General features: G+C 45.8%; 3 protein-coding genes across 4 annotated transcripts in view; all 3 read right to left on the reverse strand.

Moving 5' to 3' along the window:
* Positions 1-2,518, reverse strand: LOC118794479 (hemicentin-2-like; the record flags this gene model as incomplete). The annotated part of the gene is made up of 5 exons (XM_036552743.1): positions 1-269; positions 800-1,027; positions 1,185-1,418; positions 1,609-1,938; positions 2,236-2,518. Coding segments are annotated over 5 exons (1,344 nt in total), but the record flags the coding sequence as incomplete, so codon positions are not given.
* Positions 2,519-11,229: 8,711 nt separating this feature from the next.
* LOC118794482 (hemicentin-2-like) lies at positions 11,230-15,225 on the reverse strand. The gene is made up of 5 exons (XM_036552745.1): positions 15,195-15,225; positions 13,306-13,575; positions 12,676-13,005; positions 12,033-12,281; positions 11,230-11,450 (listed from the first exon to the last, which is right to left on the reverse strand). The coding sequence occupies exons 1-5, from the start codon at positions 15,223-15,225 to the stop codon at positions 11,230-11,232; spliced, it is 1,101 nt and encodes a 366-aa protein (XP_036408638.1).
* Positions 15,226-15,592: 367 nt separating this feature from the next.
* Positions 15,593-21,723, reverse strand: part of LOC118794904 (intercellular adhesion molecule 1-like) — an 8,116-nt gene continuing 1,985 nt past the window's right edge. The window contains exons 2-5 of one of the 2 annotated variants that reach the window (XR_005005773.1): positions 19,426-19,695; positions 18,796-19,125; positions 17,853-18,660; positions 15,593-15,786 (exon numbers count right to left, since the gene is read on the reverse strand). Coding sequence is in view for 1 of the 2 variants with exons in the window: in XM_036553197.1 (XP_036409090.1) it covers positions 18,275-18,660; positions 18,796-19,125; positions 19,426-19,695 (986 nt within the window). In the remaining variant the exon portion in view is untranslated. Of the gene's footprint in view, positions 15,787-17,016; positions 18,661-18,795; positions 19,126-19,425; positions 19,696-21,723 lie in introns of those variants that run through there. The other variant, XM_036553197.1, reaches the window with a different exon arrangement.

The raw sequence follows: 21,723 nt of genomic DNA on the forward strand, positions 1-21,723 counted from the left end.
TCAAAGGTCAAAGGTGGAGGTGTGATGAAACGTACACCCTACTGTGAGGCTGAATGTGCAGTTGGTGCTGCCCAGGCTGTTTCTGGCTGTGAGGATGTACTGCCCTGAGTCCTTCCTGGTCAGGGGTGTGGAGCTGTTGACCTCTGATTGGTCTCTGTACCATGTGACCCTGGGAGAGGGGTTCCCCTCAGTTATAAACAGGAGAGCACCTAGAGAGTCACCCTCCCTCAGCTCCTCTTGGTTTGGACACTTTGTGATCGAGGGTTTATCTGCAAATACAGAACATCTCAGTAAGGGGGCGCTACACAGACTCAGAACTGTTACACACAGTACTGATAGACTCACAGTGATGTTGGTGGTATAGACAGTACTGATAGGCTCACAGTGATGGTGATGGTATAGACAGTACTGATAGACTCACAGTGATGGTGGTGGTATAGACAGTACTGATAGGCTCACAGTGATGGTGATGGTATAGACAGTACTGATAGACTCACAGTGATGGTGGTGGTATAGACAGTACTGATAGGCTCACAGTGATGGTGGTGGTATAGACAGTACTGATAGACTCACAGTGATGGTGGTGGTATAGACAGTACTGATAGACTCACAGTGATGGTGATGGTATAGACAGTACTGATAGACTCACAGTGATGGTGATGGTATAGACAGTACTGATAGACTTACAGTGCACAGTGATTTTGAGGGGCTCAGACGTCACTTCGGGGGAGGGGGGGTTGTGGGGTGCAAGGTGAAGGATACAGATACTGAAACATTCAGTAAGAGAAAATTTACTCACAGAGAACTTTAATCTCCAGTGTGTGGCTGACTGTTCCGTAGGTGTTGTTAGCTATGAGGGTGTACAGCCCTGCGTGCTGCCTGCCCAGGTGTGCTGGGAGCTCCACCTTCTCCCCCTGCTTCATCCAGGTGACCTCAGGTGCAGGGTACCCCTCAGCTGTGCAGTTGAGGGTATAGCTCTGCGTCTCTGTCACCTCATAGCTGTAATCACAGCTAAGCTCAGGTGCATCTATAGAAACACAGAGGGGCATGTGATTACAGGTCAACTTGTGGCGATATACTCAGCAGGGCAGTGAGAGAGCTGCAGAATGGCAACAGCTCCAGAAAAGCCTCACAATCAAAGGTCAAAGGTCAAAGGTCAAAGGTGGAGGTGTGATGAAACGTACACCCTACTGTGAGGCTGAATGTGCAGTTGGTGCTGCCCAGGCTGTTTCTGGCTGTGAGGACGTACTGCCCTGAGTCCTTCCTGGTCAGGGGTGTGGAGCTGTTGACCTCTGATTGGTCTCTGTACCATGTGACCCTGGGGGAGGGGTTCCCCTCAGTTATAAACAGGAGAGCACCTAGAGAGTCACCCTCCCTCAGCTCCTCTTGGTTTGGACACTTTGTGATCGAGGGTTTATCTGCAAATACAGAACATCTTGGTAAGGGGGCGCTACACAGACTCAGAACTGTTACAGACAGTACTGACAGACTCACAGTGATGGTGATGGTATAGACAGTACTGATAGACTCACAGTGATGGTGATGGTATAGACAGTACTGATAGACTCACAGTGATGGTGATGGAATAGACAGTACTGATAGACTCACAGTGCACAGTGATTTTGAGGGGCTCAGACTTCACTTCAGGGGGGGGTTGTGGTCCTTCAGGTCTCAGTTCCAGCTCTGCCACACAGCTGTACTGAGCTCCATCGTCAGCTCTGCTGGGCGTGATTGTGAGGGTAGAGGACACATTCATAGGTGTCTTAGTGATGTTATTAAAGGAGCTTTCACGCTCTAATATCTCCCCTCTGTACCACTTCACAGTGAGGTTCTGAACAGGAGCGATGTTCTGGACCTCACACTGGAGCTGGTACTGTCTCCCCTCCACCATCGGGCCGGTGTGATCCACAGAGCTGATGGACACACTGTCTGGAGTCTCTGTGGAGGACACATGAATTATTACCTCTGATTATTATTTACGATTAGAATTCTGTTATTTATAATCAGGCCCGATGTCTGAGGTGATGTTTGATGTCAGAGAAACTCAAGCTTTCCTAATCAGTGAGTTCTGTTTCTTCAGCAACACCAAAGACCACATCAGTCTTCACTAAGACATACAGCTTGCTCAGCTGAGACCAAACACAGGACAGAGGCTGAAACCTCTTCAGTTTCCTGCTACAAAGGAGAAGTGATGGAACCCTAGTTTAGCTCCATCAGGAGGAAAGGAGAACTTACTGTAGAGAGTGACCTGGAGCGCTTCCACACACTGGTGTATTTCTTCTGTTCCAGTGTTATTGAAGTTCCCAAAGCACTTTGGTTCAATATGCCAGTCTGTCAGGTTCTCCACTCTCCAGGTCACAAACTGGACATCTTGTACCATATCTACAGATCCTTCTGAAGCCTCCCAGCCGATCCCCAGGTGACCTTCAGACACGGTGCAGTTTGCTGATGCTAAATCTCCATATCTCACCACCAGTGAAGAAGGGTGAAGCTGGACTGGGCATTCTCCAACTGAAACACAGAGACATCAAAAACCTCCAGTGAATATTCAGTCTCCAAGGAAATGCATGAAGTCCCAACTGTCAGAGGAGACAAAGAAGAAATCATCACTCAGGGAGGGGTCAGACAGAGAGCGAGAATTTTCCCTTAGGGTGGGTGGGGGGAGCAACATCCAGAAAGCCTGGCAGGTCCTATAATACAGATAACCATATATCTGTGGGAACCACAAAATATTGTACAGAGACTATGTTAATGAATGCATCAGAGCATTCACTCACAGCAGACGCTAGAATCTGTTGTCACCTGCATCCTGTCCCTGGTACTGAACGCAGGGCCATGGTGAGATAACTGAGACTGGCGCTTTCAGGCTCCCACACGCAGGAAGTACCGCATGAGTTAAAACAACATTTTACTCCACTGCTGCCTTCACAGACGCAGGCACTGAGAAACTTTGCTCCCATGCTCCACCAGCCCACATCACTCGAGGAATACGAGCACGGAAGCCAAGAGCAGACTCCCTGTGTGCATCTGTAGCTGGTGTGAAACGTCATGGGGAGATGCCTCTTCATGTTTCTCTGTCTGGCATCTGCTCATGTGCTCCTGCTGCATTCTCAACAAAACCTGTTCACCTTCCTCAGGTTGGTCTCATATCAAACAACACAGCAGACTCTTGGCCACTGGTCACTAAGTTAGCTTTGGCAGTTAGCATTTATGCTTTAGTACCAGGTAAAACAACCAGGTTAGCTATCTAGCACCGAATACACGCTTTTATCTATCTAAGCAGTCTGGTGAGTCGCAGTGAAAGTTCATCTCCAGTGTGTTTGAGGAATGTGTGGTTGTGCTTCTCTCTTGGTTCCTTTTCCTCTCCACAGAGCTCGTTACCATGCCGACTGTGATAGCGTCACTGTGCTTTTAAAGGTCCTTTCTATTTCTACCCACCCAAATAGAGCGTGATCAGGTGCTAATGTTAACACCCCACCGAAACCTCACACCCCACCCCACCCAGAAATACAAGCCTTCCACACGAGAGCAGCTCAAGCTCAAGTTCATAAAAACCATCAATCTTTCAGTTCTGAGCCCTGCTCCTTACCACTACGTCACACTACTGTTGCTGGCAGGTATGTACATGTATTTGTCTGTGCACACACATACACACACACACACACACACACACACACACACACACACACACACACACACACTCACACACACTCACACACACTCACACGCACACGCACACACACGCACACACACACACACGCACACACACACACATACACACACACACACATACACACATACACACACATACACCCGCACACACACACACACACGCACACGCACACGCGCACACACGCACACACACACACACACACACACACACACACACAAGCGAATGAGTTTTTCAGTCATAATATCAATTCAGATAATATTGTATATAAATAAAACAGACTAATTGCACAGCAGGCACAATGTCACTCTACTCCAGAGCAGGAGGTGTGGCTGATAAAATCTCAGCAGCAGCGGCACATGCAGAACCGGCCTGACTGTTAGCCAGCATGCGGCCTCCCTCACAGTGCTGCTGCTGTGAGCAACACACACCCGCCACAACTGGCAAGTGCAATACAACATAACCTACAGTAAGATGATGGCTATACCAGTAAAGTGTAAGGATGGAGAAGCTGAATATTAATCAAGGCTGAGCTGGATGGGCTTCAGACAGCTGTGTAATGACGAGTCTCTGTTCTCCCTCTACAGCTGATCGCTTGTCCTACGCCTCCACATGGACGACCATGCACCACTGCAAGCTCAACTTGACAGCACTGAGGTACTTTTCCTCCGGGCTGAGACCTGACCAGCTCCAGTGCCCCATCCCAGCCGGCCAGCCAGCTCACCGTGACGCTGCACCAAGTGTGGCCGTCACTGACAGCAGCACAGTGACACCCTGTCCTGCCGATTCTCTCTTTCTGAAGAATCTTTCATTTCTCCCCACCCACTCAGCCTCTCAGCTCAGCTCCTGGTCCAAACCCCCCTCGCAGTCCAGCAAAGCTCTTCCAATGATTCAGCACGGCACTGCCAGAAAAGTCTTCAACCTCCCAGAATCCTCTGGTTGAGCTCAGCTCCTCTGCTGGTCGCCCCTGGCATCGCATGCTGCCAGACGGGGCTGCCGGACGGCCAGTGAAGCATCCCCTCCTCCTTCTTTCAGACGCTGCAGGAAGGAGGCGGCAGCCGCTCTAACCCAAAGCTTCAGTTTCACTTTCAGTGCAGATCTTCATGGCTCAGCGGGCCGAGCGCTCCTCACTGTGATACACGTTTATAAGCTCGACTCTGCAGCGAATCGAAGCACTGGCTGGGTTTACTGAAAGCTCAGTCTGTGCCACGTCTGTCCCAATGCTATGAGAAATACTGAATTCTTGCATGCAAACTTTGCTAAAAAGCTTTCGGCGCACTGACCATGACGACCATGAATCCAAGCTGGTCTCTTTGTCTCCGGCTGCTTATTTGTCTGGTTACTGTTAAGCTCACTAGCCTATTTGCTGCCCAGCAAATGAAAGTGGAACTAAATTCTTAACCAGAGTGTGTAGCTCGTGGTGGTTTTTAGTGTTTGGTTAACAGTGTGAGCTGTCCCTAAAAGGCTCACAAGAAAATGCACTCTAACAGAGGGTAGCAGGTTAAACGGTTTGACCATTTAACAAGAGCAGGATTTAGTTTTCTATGACCTTTTCATCTAAGCCTGAATAACAAACAGATTTCTGATTGTTCCTCCATCAAGACATGAGCTCATAGAAGCTGTATATAAACTCACAGTGCAGTGATACTGTAGGTAAACTCACAGACACAGTAATACTGTAGGTAAACTCACAGATGCAGTGATACTGTTCATACACTCACAGACACAGTGATAATGTAGGCAAACTCACAGACACAGTGATACTGTTCATACACTCACAGACGCAGTGATACTGTTCATACACTCACAGACGCAGTGATACTGTAGGTAAACTCACAGACACAGTGATACTGTTCATACACCTACAGACGCAGTGATACGGTAGGTAAACTCACAGACAGTGTGCAGCAGTTGCAGGAGGCAGAGCAGTTTCTCAGATCTCATTTCTTCTTTCTGGTCCCTGGCTGTGGAGGATGCTGGGCGGAAACACTGCAGCCGCTCGACTGGTCCGGTCCGGGGCTCCGCTCTGCTGGGACACTCTGGGCTTCTGTTCTGCTGCTCACCTCTGTCCGGGTTCAGACCTGTGAGCTGAGTCTCTGTGCACTGTTCTGAGGACGTTTTTGAGGTATTTCCTGAAAGTCAACTCTGTAGGTTCAGAAGAAGGCTGAACACTGAGTGTGCAGTCACTGTGATGGCGGGATGGAGAGAAAGATCTTTTGAAGCGGAAATCCTGAATAAACCGCTACAGAGGAAGCCACAGAGCAGCAGACGCTCATATCACCTCACATGTGTTCTCACCAAAATAATCAGTCCCACTTCTTCTTTTCACACATGTGTATAACTGTAAAAACACACTGAATGTAACAAAATAAAAGAAATCACCAACTGTCTCGTCCCTCAGCTCCTGATAGGGTGAAACCAGCAGAGATACAGCAGGTGGATTGCTCGATAAACAGAGACATTCAGAGATGTAAAAAGATATCTGCTTGGTTTATAGGCATGAGGGACTATTTTACAAAATTACTGAAAGCGGCTTCTTCACGTAGGACTGGGGTTTTACTACAGTTCTGCTCTATATTTATAACCTCTCTCACATTGTATGTGCTTGTGTGAGTGTGTGCGTGCACGAGTGAGTGAGGATGTGTGTGAGTAGTGTGTGTATGTGCGCACGTGAGTGAGCATGTGTGTGTGCCTATGTGTGTGTGTGTGTGTGTGTGTGTGTGTGTGTGTGTGAGTGTGTGAGAGTGTGTGTGTGTGAGTGTGTGCATGTGTGTGTGTGTGTGTGTGTGTGTGTGTATGTGCTTGTGTGAGTGTGTGTGCACACAAGTGAGTGATCATGTGTGCGAGTAGTGTGTGTGTGTGTGCGCACAAGTGAGTGAGCATGTGTGTGTGCCTATGTGTGTGTGTGTGTGTGTGAGAGTGTGTGTGTGTGCGCGCGTGTGTGTGTGTGTGTGAGTGTGTGTGTGTGTGTGAGAGAGAGTGTGTGAGTGACAGGGCACAGTGTCACTGAATGGCAGCATCTCATCCTCCGTCTGGGCATCAGTGGAAGAGCAGCCTCAGGAGGACCACCAGAGGGCGCCATCGCACCTCTGCACTGAGCACGTGCAGTTTCCCCACCACACACTGAACCAAAGAACTTCTTGACTGGTGTCTGCCCCCTTGTGGTGTGCTGTGGGAATTGCAGTGTGAAGAAATGGCTGCTGACATTTCCTTTGGCAGTTTTACGCAAGCATGGGGGAAATAAGCCACAAGACATGACAACCTCTGATTCACCTGCAGAAAAAGGGGGAAATCATAAATAACATGCAAAAAGGATTTCTCAGCTGATGAAGCTGATGATGATGAAATGGAAACTCAGTGCAGCTGTGACAGAACGCAGCGCAATAGAGTCATGCTGCTGAGGGAGGAATAACATCGTAAAGACCCTGTGGCTGACGAGGAGTGTGATCGACTGAAGTGAAAGTTATCCTAGAGACAACATTAGATTTAATGAAAGGTTCACACTCACATGACGTGCATGAAACAGTGAATGTAAATCTAAAACACACCTGCACCACAGAGACGCTTCTGTGCCCCACAGGGTGCGTCTCTCTTTCTTCTCACTTCCACTTACCTCCACAAGATGGCGCTGTGGGGTTACTGCTGTCCGCTCTCACCTGCATTAAACACGTTTCCTACTTCACATTGGACATAACTGTAACGAGCGTTAGTGAGCTAATTTCACACAAATATGAAGGAACAAAACAACCGCCAGTGAATGTGAGCTGGACTGTGCCAGCACTCTGCTTCTGCTACTGGCTTTGTTTTTTGTATTTTATAAATGTCAGTTATCCAGCAGAGACCCCTCTGTGAAAAGGCTCTGTGATTTAAAATGAAAACAAAAGACGCTGCCGTCTGCTTAGAACACGAGTAAAGGCACTATATAAATGGCATGTTGTGTTCTGAACACATGATTCTGCTCTTCGAATGAGAAAGAGAGATGAGAACAGGCAGAATGTACCAGCGATTCGGCGCAACCCGCAGCCTGAGTCTGGACTTCTGCCAAAATCTCTGTACCCAGAATTCTCTGCAGACAGAGCCACACCCCATGCACCACAGTTTATACTCTAACTAATCATCACCATAGCAACCAGATATGCATCCATATGATCTTTATTCTTTCACTGTCTGTTTCAGACTGACGGCCACAGCCTGCAGCACTGAAAGCTCAAATATGGGGAACTTTGAGCGGATGATCTACCCTCCTGCAATGTGCATGTAGCAGAAGCTGGGACTGAATATTGCAACAGTTCTGTGTGAGATGCCAAGCTACACAACTCCCCACACCGAAAACCAAAGCTTCTCTGTGGAAGCGATATTTTTACTGTTGGACATCCATGTCTCATATTTGGATAGATTACAAGCTTCTGTTAAAAACAGACTATGCCTTTGATTTGATTTTACTTTATTTGGACAAAACCGTATACATGTACATTTTTAAATACAACATATTAACAGTGACTGATAATAGCATGTTAAATTAATAAAAACAATTATTTCTAATGTTTGAAATTACAGACTAAATGAAATCAAAGTGAGTAAAATTCAAACTGAAAGTATAAAGGTGGCTGTTTAGTTAGCTGCTTTGGTGAGTGTACCGCTCAGAGAAGGCACAGATGGATGAACCATCAGTGAACCTTACAGGCTCAGCTACACCCATGACAATTAAAACTTTTTCCTTTTCCATGCTGATGCATCTCAATGATGTTGCAGCCTTTACAGTTTTCACACAAAGCGACTACTTTCTGTACTGGGCAACGTTACATTATTATCTGTGTAGCATCATACAGGGAATCATACATAGCTGACATTATATGATCAGTGTGGGTTAAACACCTCACTCAGTGGAGAAAGGGCAGGGCCCAACCAAGGAACAGACGCTGCAGCCTTCAGGTTTCAACACAAGTTCCTACAGGATCTGCTGAGCAATAGTGCCACTCCCTCCACTGGCACAATCCAAACTAATCAGCCACTGCATTTTCAGCTGAACAACAGTCAGAAGATGGACTTTAACTTTGCTCAGGAACTATGGAGCGATGCACACTTCAGTGTGTCTCCTTTGGACCAACTGTGCAAACGCAAGAGATTTACAACACTGACACAGAGCTGTGACACCCAGGGATTCTAGAACTGACTGAGAACTGAGAATGTCTGGGCTTCCTAGAACAGTCACACAGAACTGAAGAGTCGTCCTGACAGGTCACCTCAAAACTGTTCATGACAAAATAATAATATATCAAACAACACGTCATTTCAAAAATTAATCCATGCAATGAAAAGCCATATAAGTGCTATTTTGACAGAAACTAAGATGGGCACACTGTAATTTATAATTACTTTGTCTCCTGGAGGCTGAATACAGTTACAGTTACATTTTTAAAGTGAGAAATTGTGCGGAGGTGGCTGGTGAACATCACAGTGTCCTAATATGGGAAATTACAGAAAAATGATGAGGCAGAAGGATTGACAGGGTAAGCAACCAGAAATGCCAGAAAATACTGCCCCAAACAAATTAGGCACGAGAAAGGCCATCAACCCCCCATTTCCTGTTTACTGAATATTGTTTCTACTGAAGGTCCCACCAGAACAAATCAGACCACATGGGTGATCAGAGCGGAAGCGAAGGACCAGCTTCAGGGCTGCAAACTCCTTCTTTCTTTAAGCTACACCCAGTACACGTGAGAGGTCTTCAGCCATTAAAAAGGAGAAGTGGAGTGACCTGCTGAGTATGCCGAAATTTCTGCTGCACAATCATTCTCTTACTGTCAGAATGTGAAATGTAAACGGCCAGGGGCAGGGCAGCAGTGAAACTGTACCTATTAATAGTGTATGTGTGTATACATGGATATAGCATGGGTGCGTAGACAGTATTTTGATTCCAAATGTAAGTTTGAAAATTGAGAATATGTATTTGTGTTTATAGGTGAGTAACCCCAAGATAGAGTTAGCTTAGCTGTACACAGTCAGCTCACCCTCATGTCATATCTGCCCAAAGCAGGATTATAAGAACCATTATAACCTTTAAGTAATGTAATTATTTGTGCCTTTTGTTCAGTCAACACTTTGGATGCAATTATGAACAGGAAGGCAACAGCAATTGATAAGTCAGGAGCAGCTGTTAACCGAATAAAAGCATCATATTCATATTCTAAGGTTTTTTTTTGCCAATGTTGTGTCTGTGTGAGGACTACAGAGCTCATGCCTCAAGTGTGATACTCACTGGCGCAGCCTGGTGACCTCACAGGCACTGCTGCCTGCTACTGACCCTTCCAGCTCTCGCCTGTCCACCTGCGTACTGCAAGCAGCAAAAATACAAACCTACGGCTACGCAGTACAAACTCAGCATATACTCACTAAACAGCAACAAGCTCACTCTGTCCTCCATCACAGCTGTGAGGCTTAGACCAGGAAAAGGGCTACATTTTAAAACCGATCAGGGTGAGAGTGAAAAACTGACCAGCCAGTGCATCCTGCATGTGAAACACAGACATCACCGTTCCCAGCTCACTGCATGTATACTAATCTCCAACACTCTCTTTATTTCATTACCATTCATATAAAACAACTACAAATACATAAGTAATCACTGTTCATTTCTCAGTCCTGAAACTTTGGATTTTATCTATTTGCTATAAAATAAATCATTCAACATCCTAAAAGATTCCTGTGAACACAGATATGATTATCTGTCTGAAGGTCACCAATAAAAACACAAGTGACAGATATCACCCGCAGTTTATGTATATCTATACAAAAAACCATTGCAAATATAACCCGCTACTGCCAACCAATGCAAACTGCCCCCTCCAAATTGGTTTCTGGGGTGGAATATTCTGGAATTCTGAACAAAGCAGCCTGGTCCAGCGGACGAGCCTCCCTGCCCACTGCCTACTGCAAGTCCACAGAATGACAGTTTGTGAAATGAAGTGACACAGACGCTGTTTTCTCATATGAACTCCGGACAATGTCCGGAGAACCAGGTCCAGACATTGTCTGGAGTTGCCCTTCCACACATGTAGCACATAACAAGAGACTGTCCGTGTCAGATGCGTTCTCACCTACTGGAAATACTACATTTGGTTTAGGCGAGGGGTGGCGCCTGGGTAGCCCAAAATGTGAAAATTTCACTTCTCCAGACAAAAAGGAAGAAAGGAGGGAGCAAACAGATAAATACATGAAATGTGAGAATGTGAGATTCAAATTATTCAGTCACGGCCAGATCAGTGCATGACCTACCCAGGACATTACCAGGATCCAACGGACCATGATAACCAGAGGGCCCTGTGTCCAGGGTCATGTGACCTCAGCCCGGTCTTCCAGGGCTCAAGAGAGATATATCTGTGGCACCTGATTGGCAGAAAAGCCACAGGGGGTGGCAGGTGATTGGCTGGTTGATGAGTATGGGGGATTTGTGCTCTGAGGGTTGGGCTGTGGGGGAGAGGCAGACTGATCTCCAGCTGTGCTGGGTCAGGCCTGGTCCGGCCGGGGGGGCCTGGAGGGAGTCCAGTGAGGCCGTCCCGCTAGGCGTACACATTGGGCTGCGTCAGCTTCTTCATGGGCAGGTTGCTGTCCCTGCCGTTCTGCGCCACGTTGCCGTTCTGACCGCTCAGCTTGCAGCTCTTCAGGCTGTAGTGGCCCATCTTGGTGTTCTTGTAGTAGATGGAGTATATGAAGATGAAGACGATGGAGATTACCACAACCACCAGAGCCACCAGCCCTGCAATGATGGGGAGGTAGTTCTCTGTTGGAAGAGAAAACCACAGTGTTAAACTCATAGCTACAGACTTCATGTCAGACTCAGAGAGAGAAATATACAGTATCAGAGAGTGGGAATGGAGAGAGACAGGAACTCAGCGGGAATGAAGACAGGAGCTCAGTGGAAATGGAGAGAAACAGGAACTCAGTGGGAATGAAGACAGGAACTCAGTGGAAATGGAGAGAAACAGGAACTCAGTGGGAATGAAGACAGGAACTCAGTGGAAATGGAGAGAAACAGGAACTCAGTGGGAATAGAGACAGGAACTCAGTGGGAATAGAGACAGGAACTCAGTGGGAATAGAGAGAGGAGCTCAGTGGGAATGGAGAGAGACAGGAACTCAGTGGGAATGAAGACAGGAACTCAGTGGGAATGAAGACAGGAAGTCAGCTGGAATGGAGACAGGAACTCAGCAGCAATGGAGACAAGAACTCAGTGGGAATGGAGAGAAACAGGAACTGAGTGGGAATAGAGAGAGGAGCTCAGTGGGAATGGAGAGATATGGGGGAGCTGTGGGTGGGTGTGGGGGGCGAGGGTGCACAGGTGTTGGGTGGGGTTAGGTCTTACCTTTCAGCTCCACCTGCACCACTGCACTAGTGTTCCAAGCAGAGTTTCGGGCTACGCAGGTGTACTCTCCTGCGTGCTCCTCTTTTGCATTGGAGATAACGAGCTTGCCTCCCTCCTCACCCACAGCCTGCCCATCCCTCCACCACTCAACCTCCGGGGGTGGGTGACCACTGGCATTGCAGATCAGCTCCACGGAGTATCCTCTGATCACAGGGTGGGGAGAAGGTATGGTTTCAATACTAGGACCATCTAGACAGAAACAAAGAGAGAGAAAAGTCTGCAAAATTATTTTTACTCTGCTAGTGTAACATTCACTTTGACATTAACTATTTAGACTCACACTGATGGTGATGGTATAGACAGTACTGACAGACTCACAGTGATGGTGATGGTATAGACAGTACTGACAGACTCACAGTGATGGTGATGGTATAGACAGTACTGACAGACTCACAGTGATGGTGATGGTGTAGACAGTACTGATAGACTCACAGTGATGGTGATGGTATAGACAGTACTGATAGACTCACAGTGATGGTGATGTATAGACAGTACTGATAGACTCACAGTGATGGTGATGGTATAGACAGTACTGATAGACTCACAGTGATGTTGGTGGTATAGACAGTACTGATAGACTCACAGTGCACAGTGATTTTGAGGGGCTCAGACTTCACTTCAGGGGGGGGTTGTGGTCCTTCAGGTCCCAGTTCCAGCTCTGCCACACAGCTGTACTGAGCTCCATCGTCAGCTCTGCTGGGCGTGATTGTGAGGGTAGAGGACACATTCATAGGTGTCTTACTGCTGTTGTTAAAAGAGCTTTCACTCTCTAATATCTCCCCTCTGTACCACTTCACAGTGAGGCTCTGAACAGGAGCGATGTTCTGGACCTCACACTGGAGCTGGTACTGTCTCCCCTCCACCATCGGGCCGGTGTGATCCACAGAGCTGATGGACACACTGTCTGGAGTCTCTGTGGAGGACACATGAATTATTTCCTCTGATTATTATTTACGATTAGAATTCTGTCATTTATAATCAGGCCTGATGTCTGAGGTGTTGTTTGATGTCAGAGAAACTCAAGCTTTCCTAATCAGTGAGTTCTGTTTCTTCAGCAACACCAAAGATCACATCAGTCTTCACTAAGACATCATACAGCTGGCTCAGCTGAGACCAAACACAGGACAGAGGCTGAAAACTCTTCAGTTTCCTGCTACAAAGGAGAAGTGATGGAACCCTAGTTTAGCTCCATCAGGAGGAAAGGAGAACTTACTGTAGAGAGTGACTTGGAGCGCTTCTATACACTGGTCAAAGTCTGTACCATTCATGAAGTTCACAAAGCACTTTGGTTCAATATGCCATTTTGTCAGGTTCTCCACTCTCCAGGTAATAAGCTGGACATCTTGTACCATATCTACAGATCCTTGTGAAGCCTCCCAGCCGACCCCCAGGTGACCTTCAGACACGGTGCAGTTTGCTGATGCTGAACCTCCATATCTCACCACCAGTGAAGAAGGGTGAAGCTGGACTGGGCATTCTCCAACTGAAACACAGAGACATTAAAACTCTCCAGTTAATATTCAGCCTCTGAGAAGTAGTACTTAATTCCAGCCCTCGGAGTTGGGATTTCTGGGGCTAAATTTACACCAGGGAGGGGTCAGAGAGAGAGAACTTTCACTCAGAAAAGGCTCCCTAGATCTGTCATAAGGATGAATAGCAATGATTAGAGTCCTGCAATTCACTCAGATGTGCAAACTAATCACAAGAGTAAAACTTACAAAGTGTCACTCCAGCAATACAGTGCTGCAGTGTAGCTGTTATACAGCTGTGAACTGTATAACTGTATTATACAGCTTTTCATATGTATATATGCATTCATACACAGACGTAAAGTATATAAAATATTTTAGTTCATTCACAAAAGTTGCACTTGCTGTATAATATGGAATGATTATCAAACTGTTTACAGATGTGGAGTTGGCAATGAGTTGTGTTTACAGGAAGTGCCACTTTAACTCAGAAACTGATGTGTTCTGCTATTTCCAGAACACCTGCATTTGCCAGTGTTTGTGAAGAGGCAAATGCCCTTTGCCTGTGCTCCATTTTTCAGTCAAAAATGGTTTCAATTTTCCAATAGCTATTTTTTGCTTTCATAATAATTGGAAATTTGTATATAATTGGAATAATTGGAAATTTGCTCACATTTTAGAATTCTTAATTGCATAATTTTTGATTTACTGCATCAGGGAATTAAACTTGAAGTGATACATGCTACACAGACTATTTATGATCTAATATACATAACAAATACTTCAGTTTATTGGTTTGATTCATTTCATATGATCACAACTGTTTACACTTCTGTGAATATACGGGGGAGAGAGTAACGGTTGACCAGGAGGGACCCAGATGCAGAGATGATACTAAAACACAGAAGGATTTTAAAAGACAAAGAATTTTTTACGAGAACCAAGTAAACTTGGAGACAGGAAAGCACACAGCACAGAGAAGCTCAAGACTGAGCAGGGAGCCAAGCCACAGGCAGGGTTTAAATAGAGCACCAAACACATAGAGACTAATTATGCACAGGTGAAAACAATTTAACTAGGTTAGGCACAAACTGTTCAGGCACAGACAGGACAGTCCCTCTGGTGGAAGCTCAGGGAAGCAGCAGGCAGCCGGGCCAGACAGGCTGTCACGAGGACCCCTGCTGGTTGTTGCGGGAAGCAGTCTCTGAAACCCTGACAGAGAGGGACAGCAGTTTTAATGGTCCCGCTTTTTCTAGGAGGAGCCTGAAAACCCACCTTTTCAGAATCCACCTGTACCCTATTGTGTAACCTTTCTGTTATGTTATGTTTTTATATTTTATGCAAAAAAATCTTCTGTACTAACCTTGTCTCTATGTTGCAGGTTTTGTTTGCAGATTTCTGTTTTATTGTTGCAGGATATACAGGAGCATGGTACTGTAAATAATTAATTTGCATTCCTACTGCGATCTTTTGCTTATGAGGTAGTTAGCTAAGCCTGATTGATGCACTAATTGTAAGTCACTTTGGTTTAAAAGCATCTGCGAAATACCAAATTGTAAATTGTAAAAGGAATGAGAAGAAGGTCACCTCCAGAAGCCTGTCTGCCTCCAGGACATAAGTGTGCAGATCCTACAGTGGGAGGAGAGGGGCAGCTGCACAGACATTAGGTGAGTGAGAAGTCAGATCAGTGGAGAGGGGCAGCTGCACAGACATTAGGTGAGTGAGAAGTCAGATCAGTGGAGAGGGGCAGCTGCACAGACATTAGGTGAGTGAGAAGTCAGATCAGTGACGGCCTTTTCCCTCTGGGTTTGTTTAATACAGGTGTATTTCTGGGGGTTGAGCTTGCGTGATGATACATAATCACTACACCTCCTCAGAGATACACTGACAGCTTCATTTCACAAACACAGCCACACAGAAACTGTACAGACACATACAGACACACAAATACTGTCCATAAACGCAGATATTCAAATTCACTGACACAGTGATACTGTACCTAACCCACAGGCAGTGTGCAGGAGTTGCAGGAGGCAGAGCAAGTGTTTGGATCTCATCTTGTTGTTCAGGCCGGGTCTCACGTCACAGAGAGAATGGACTCTATGCTGGGTCTCACGTCACAGAGAGAATGGACTCTATGCCGGGTCTCACGTCACGGAGAGAATGGACTCTTTATTTACACCTCTGACCTGGTTCTGCTGGATGAATCCCGTCAGACCGACATCCTGACAATAAACATGCACAAATCAAAATAGGAACAAACAAATTTAGGAACAAACCTAACTGGACATTTAGGAAGAAACCTAACTGGACATTGGACACCTTGTATTGTCTGAAAAACAGCTTAATTTAAAGTTTAAACATGACCTTTTATGCCATAGAGAGAAATATTATGATGAAATACAGATTAAAATTTGGCAAAAAACATATTATGATGCATAAGTGAACTTACTGCCTTATATGGCAGTGAAGTGTGGGGTGCACTTACAGAACGAATGCAAAACAGACAAAGCCGGGGCAAACTGATACCCTCGGGGAGGGTATCTACATCATTATCCCAGGCATGAACACCAAAAACACTCCGTACAGGGGCAAAAGATCAGGAATAATCTGGCCATGAGGGTTTATTCATGTGCAAACAACAGCAGCGCACAGTGAGAGAATGGAGCAACAGACAGACATGTTTTACACACTCTGGATCTACGGACAGCTGAAAGAGTCCCACCCTGGGGGGGGTTGGTGTGACGGCCACGCATGACTTGTCAGTCTCATAAAACCACAAGTGAAGTTATAGAAGCACAAGTAATAAGTAATTAAATAAGTATTAAAGTTGTTAACTTGCAGAGACCCTAAATGTAACTTAAAATTATTTATATATACATATAATCACATCTGCAATTTTTCCAACTTTTCTTCACTGTAAAAAAAAAAGCACTGGATATATTAATTTAAACATCACCTTCCTTAGCTAACCCCCCCCCCCCCCACCACACACACACACACACACGCACACACGCACACACACACGCATGCACACACACACACACACACACACACACACACGCATGCACGCACATATGCATGCATGAGCGCACACACACATATTTTTCCACTGGGCATAGCTGGGGTTTTAAACTGTACACAGCTGAGCTACTTTAAATTACCCTCCGTTAAAAGAATTCACATTGCTTGCTCTTTAATTCCAGCCATCTAACATTTTACAGGTTTACATGTTTATCTTTATTTTAAATTCTTCAAGGTCTCCTTCCACCTTGAGATACATGTGCGTAAACCCAACCGTAGGGCCTCCCAGGTTAGAACTGACTCTTGATTATCCGTCCTTCTGCCTTCGTTTGTTTCAGGAGTGAAGCAGGAAAACCGTTCATTTCAGCAGTGCTATCTTTGGCTAATTCAAACTTTGAATCGCTGGTAGCCAGAAGGCTGTGTCTGTGGGAGGATGAGTGTTCACACACGGAGGGAGTAATTTATCTCCGTACAGAAACTTTCATTTCATGGCTATTGGACTGTGTCCAGCTCACCCAAAACAAGCATCAAACTTAGAGTGAGCCAGCATCATCCTTCACCTTCAGTTTCATAAAGTTTGACATCTGGCTCATTTTCCTTTTTTGAATCTTAAAATGTCATGCCATTGATTTTGTTTTCAGCTATCACAGCTTGCTAAATATCTGTCTAACGAAACATATCCACTGTGCTCGCTAACTAGTTGTTTAATCCATTTCTCATACAAAGACGTTTTCATATGAAAATACTTCTATTTCCTCTGTACACCTCAAGTCCCAGGGATGGTTTCAGCAAAAACACAGCAATTCATTCCCCCTTCCCTAATATATTTGACTTTAATTCCCTAAAGAAAAATGTTCATGCAAATTTGCACAAGTTACTGGCTTATATAAGTCATAGTTTATTCACTCAATCCAGCTACAATGTTTTAAGGCAGCACAATATCAAATGCCTACATCTCCTTAACTCAACATGTAGACTCGACGTGATGCCTCCACAACTGGTCAACTTTTGGCAAGATTTAAAACACATCGTTAATGTAACTAGTGATTGCAAGCAGCTACCACAACATTACAACAGAAATTCTTTAAGGGTTTAAAATACCCCTTTAGCAAAGTAACAATTTTGGAAAAACTGAAGCAATAGTGGGTTATTCAGTTTGCATGAGAATTTTAAAGCTTAGTGTGTTGTTAATATGTAAGCTAAAGCACAACACAAGTTAGCTACTAGTCAGCAGTTTCTATAGTTGAATGAATTGCATTTTTCTTACTAGTGGTTTCAGGCTCCTCCAACTGGCAGTGTGTTGTTTGACTGGAATGTCAGAACTAAGAACTAAGCAGCTTTACTATAATTACTTGTTAAAGTGTATCAAATATCTGACATTATCTCACAAACGCATGAAGGCAGCTAGCACAACAGACTCTATCACTAGGTTCCAGCTGTACGCACGCTAAATAGCCCAGCTATCTCACACCACATGCACAAACTTTCACTTCCACATTTGCACAGATGGGTTTAATTAGGTCTTTGCACAGTACAACAAATTGTTGGGTTGAGGTTTTACTATTTGAAAGCTGATGCAATAACATCCACATAATGATTGGGAATGATTTGTACTTTTAACTTTGCTCTGATTGATCATGGTGCACGGCTGTTTGATGTGGGATCGTTCTCTCTGGCTCATAGTTCGCCTCAGGAAGAGCTCCTGCTGAAGACTCCTCGGCAGAAACACAAGCAGTTCATCACAGGGATGATCAGCAGGCCGGTCCTCCCAGCAGGTGGCGCTAGACGGGCTGGTATGGCTGAGGAGTGGATGTTTTCTGTGTTGCATGTCTCTCCCTTGCATGACACTGTGAGGCTGAATGTGCAGTTGATGCTGCCCAGGCTGTTTCTGGCTGTGAGGATGTACTGCCCTGAGTCCTTCCTGGTCAGGGGTGTGGCGCTGCTGACCTCTGATTGGTTTCTGTACCATGTGATCCTGGGGGAGGGGTTCCCCTCAGTTATAAACAGGAGAGCACCTAGAGAGTCACCCTCCCTCAGCTCCTCTGGGTTTGGACACTTTGTGATCGAGGGTTTATCTGCAAATACAGAACATCTTGGTAAGGGGGCGCTACACAAACTCAGAACTGTTACACACAGTGATGTTGGTGGTATAGACAGTACTGATAGACTCACAGTGATGGTGATGGTATAGACAGTATTGATAGACTCACAGTGCACAGTGATTTTGAGGGGCTCAGATCTCACTTCAGGGGGGGGTTGTTGTCCTTCAGGTCCCAGTTCCAGCTCTGCCACACAGCTGTACTGAGCTCCATCGTCAGCTCTGCTGGGCATGATTGTGAAGGTAGAGGACACAGTCAGAGGTGTCTTACTGCTGTGGTTAAAGGAGCTTTCACGCTCTAATATCTCCCCTCTGTACCACTTCACAGTGAGGCTCTGAACAGGAGCGATGTTCTGGACCTCACACTGGAGCTGGTACTGTCTCCCCTCCACCATCGCGCCGGTGTGATACACAGAGCTGATGGACACACTGTCTGGAGTCTCTGTGGAGGACACATGAATTATTTCCTCTGATTATTATTTACGATTAGAATTCTGTTATTTATAATCAGGCCTGATGTCTGAGGTGTTGTTTGATGTTAGAGAAACTCAAGCTTTCCTAATCAGTGAGTTCTGTTTCTTCAGCAACACCAAAGACCACATCAGTCTTCACTAAGACATCATACAGCTGGCTCAGCTGAGACCAAACACAGGACAGAGGCTGAAAACTCTTCAGTTTCCTGCTACAAAGGAGAAGTGATGGAACCCTAGTTTAGCTCCATCAGGAGGAAAGGAGAACTTACTGTAGAGAGTGACCTGGAGCACTTCCATACACTGGTCAAAGTCTGTACCATTCATGAAGTTCCCAAAGCACTTTGGTTCAATATGCCAGTCTGTCAGGTTCTCCACTCTCCAGGTAATAAGCTGGACATCTTGTACCATATCTACAGATCCTTTTGAAGCCTCCCAGCCGATCCCCAGGTGACCTTCAGACACAGTGCAGTTTGCTGATGCTGAATCTCCATATCTCACCACCACTGAAGAAGGGTGAAGCTGGACTGGGCATTCTCCATCTGAAACACAGAGACATCAAAAACCTCCAGTGAATATTCAGTCTCCAAGGAAACACATGGAATTCCAAGCTACAGGGAGTTCAGCAGTCCACTTCACTGAATGATTTTTGTGTGTGTGTGTGTGTGTGTGTGTGTGTGTGTGTGAGTGTGTGTATGTGAGGCCCTGGGTTGACTGCTTTATAATGTCTTGTCCCATGATGAAATGAGAGCAGTCACTGGAGTATGTTTTATATAAAACATGTCATTTGATTACAGTTTTGGAAATGGCGAAATGTCATTTGTGATCACAACAGTGCAGCTGACTGCATTGCTAATCACCTGGCATCAGTGTGATGGAGGCTGAGCATGTGACCTCATAATGTGACCTCATAATGTGACATCACAATGTGACCTCAAAACATGACATCAAAGCAAACTGACTGCAGTTTTGTTTTATTTGAGGTGCTTGGCAAAATTGTGTTCATGTTTGTAATGTGTGTGAAAGCAATGAAAATGCATCACAGTCTTTGACAGCCGTGTTAAGTGGCATGACAGCATGGACTTCAGTTTGAAGAAATGCATCTGATAAATTGAGTAGTCTGGGTGGGTGGATTTACACAGGGCAAATAGCTACAGACCTGCGGGGTCTCAGTGAATTAGCATGCATGTGCTGGTACGGTGACGTGGATTTTTCTCCCCTGATTTGAACCTTTCCAAACACGAGTTAAAATGCATTTAATCAGGTCTTATGATATCATAATCGCCACCTCAGAAGTACATAACGATGTTGTGTGCACCCTGGACAAACAGCATTGTGTTACCTCATTTACTGTTCTGTGTGAATGCCTTTGATACTTTTATCACAGTATTTTGATTGAAAGATTGAGGGCCATTGGACAAACCAACTGTCTGACAGAAACCTGTAGGTTAGTGTTAATGACCAAAAGTCCACCTTTCCTGAGATCACTGCAGAAGTTCCAGAAGGTTCTGTCCTGGGTCCAGTTCAGCTTAGTGGACTCAAATGACTATCACCTTCATTCAAACAACCATTTACTGTTTAAAATTCCCCACCAATGTGCTGAATGTGGACAGACTGCTGTTGTTGATTACACACTGTGGTGCTGGAACATGCTTCAAAAACAGTTTCAGTTTTTTCCATTTGCAGATTTCATGTGTCGGATGTCCAGTTCTGTGACTGAGGAGAATACCTGTATTTAAAGTTGTCATTTGGTGACATGTCTATTGCATGCTGCATCAAACCTGTGACCCGCTGATTCTTGTCTTCCTTTGAGATGCTCTGCCGCACTGTCACTGCAGACATTTACAGGGTTTTTTGGTGGTGTCTGACCTCAGCCTCCTTCAGCAGGTGAAATACAGGCTTGTTCTGATTTAAATTGAGAGAGAATGACTAGGTCGCCCTAAAACCTCATATTTACCCCTGTGATTAAGTCCTTAGTTGCATTGGCAGTGTGTTTCGGGTCGCACGTGTCTGACGGCAGGCGTTCCTGTTGCACGCTCCATCTGGTGCATGATGGGAGTGTTGGCTGCAGACGCCACCTGGTGCATGATGGGAGTGTTGGCTGCAGACGCCACCTGGTGCATGATGGGAGTGTTGGCTGCAGATGCCGTCTGGTGCATGATGGGAGTGTTGGCTGCAGACGCCGTCTGGTGCATGATGGGAGTGTTGGCTGCAGATGCCGTCTGGTGCATGATGGGAGTGTTGGCTGCACGCTCCATCTGGTGCATGATAGGAGTGTTGGCTGCAGATGCCGTCTGGTGCATGATGGGAGTGTTGGCTGCAGACGCCGTCTGGTGCATGATGGGAGTGTTGGCTGCTTCCTGTCCCCACTCACTGCCTGTCACTCCAGTAAATCTCTGCTTTATCTCATCTGTCCTCTTCATTTTGTTCCACAGCTCTACAGGTTCATCCCTGTCCCACAGAGCAACTGAATGGAAAGGTGTAGAATCTGGCCTCTCTGTGCTCGGGGCTGGTGATAGGTAGGTAGACTGCGATGTTTTAACCCTGCACTCTGGTCTTCTTCACAGCTC

This window comes from Megalops cyprinoides, chromosome 19, assembly GCF_013368585.1.
Source record: "Megalops cyprinoides isolate fMegCyp1 chromosome 19, fMegCyp1.pri, whole genome shotgun sequence".
NCBI lineage: Eukaryota > Metazoa > Chordata > Actinopteri > Elopiformes > Megalopidae > Megalops > Megalops cyprinoides.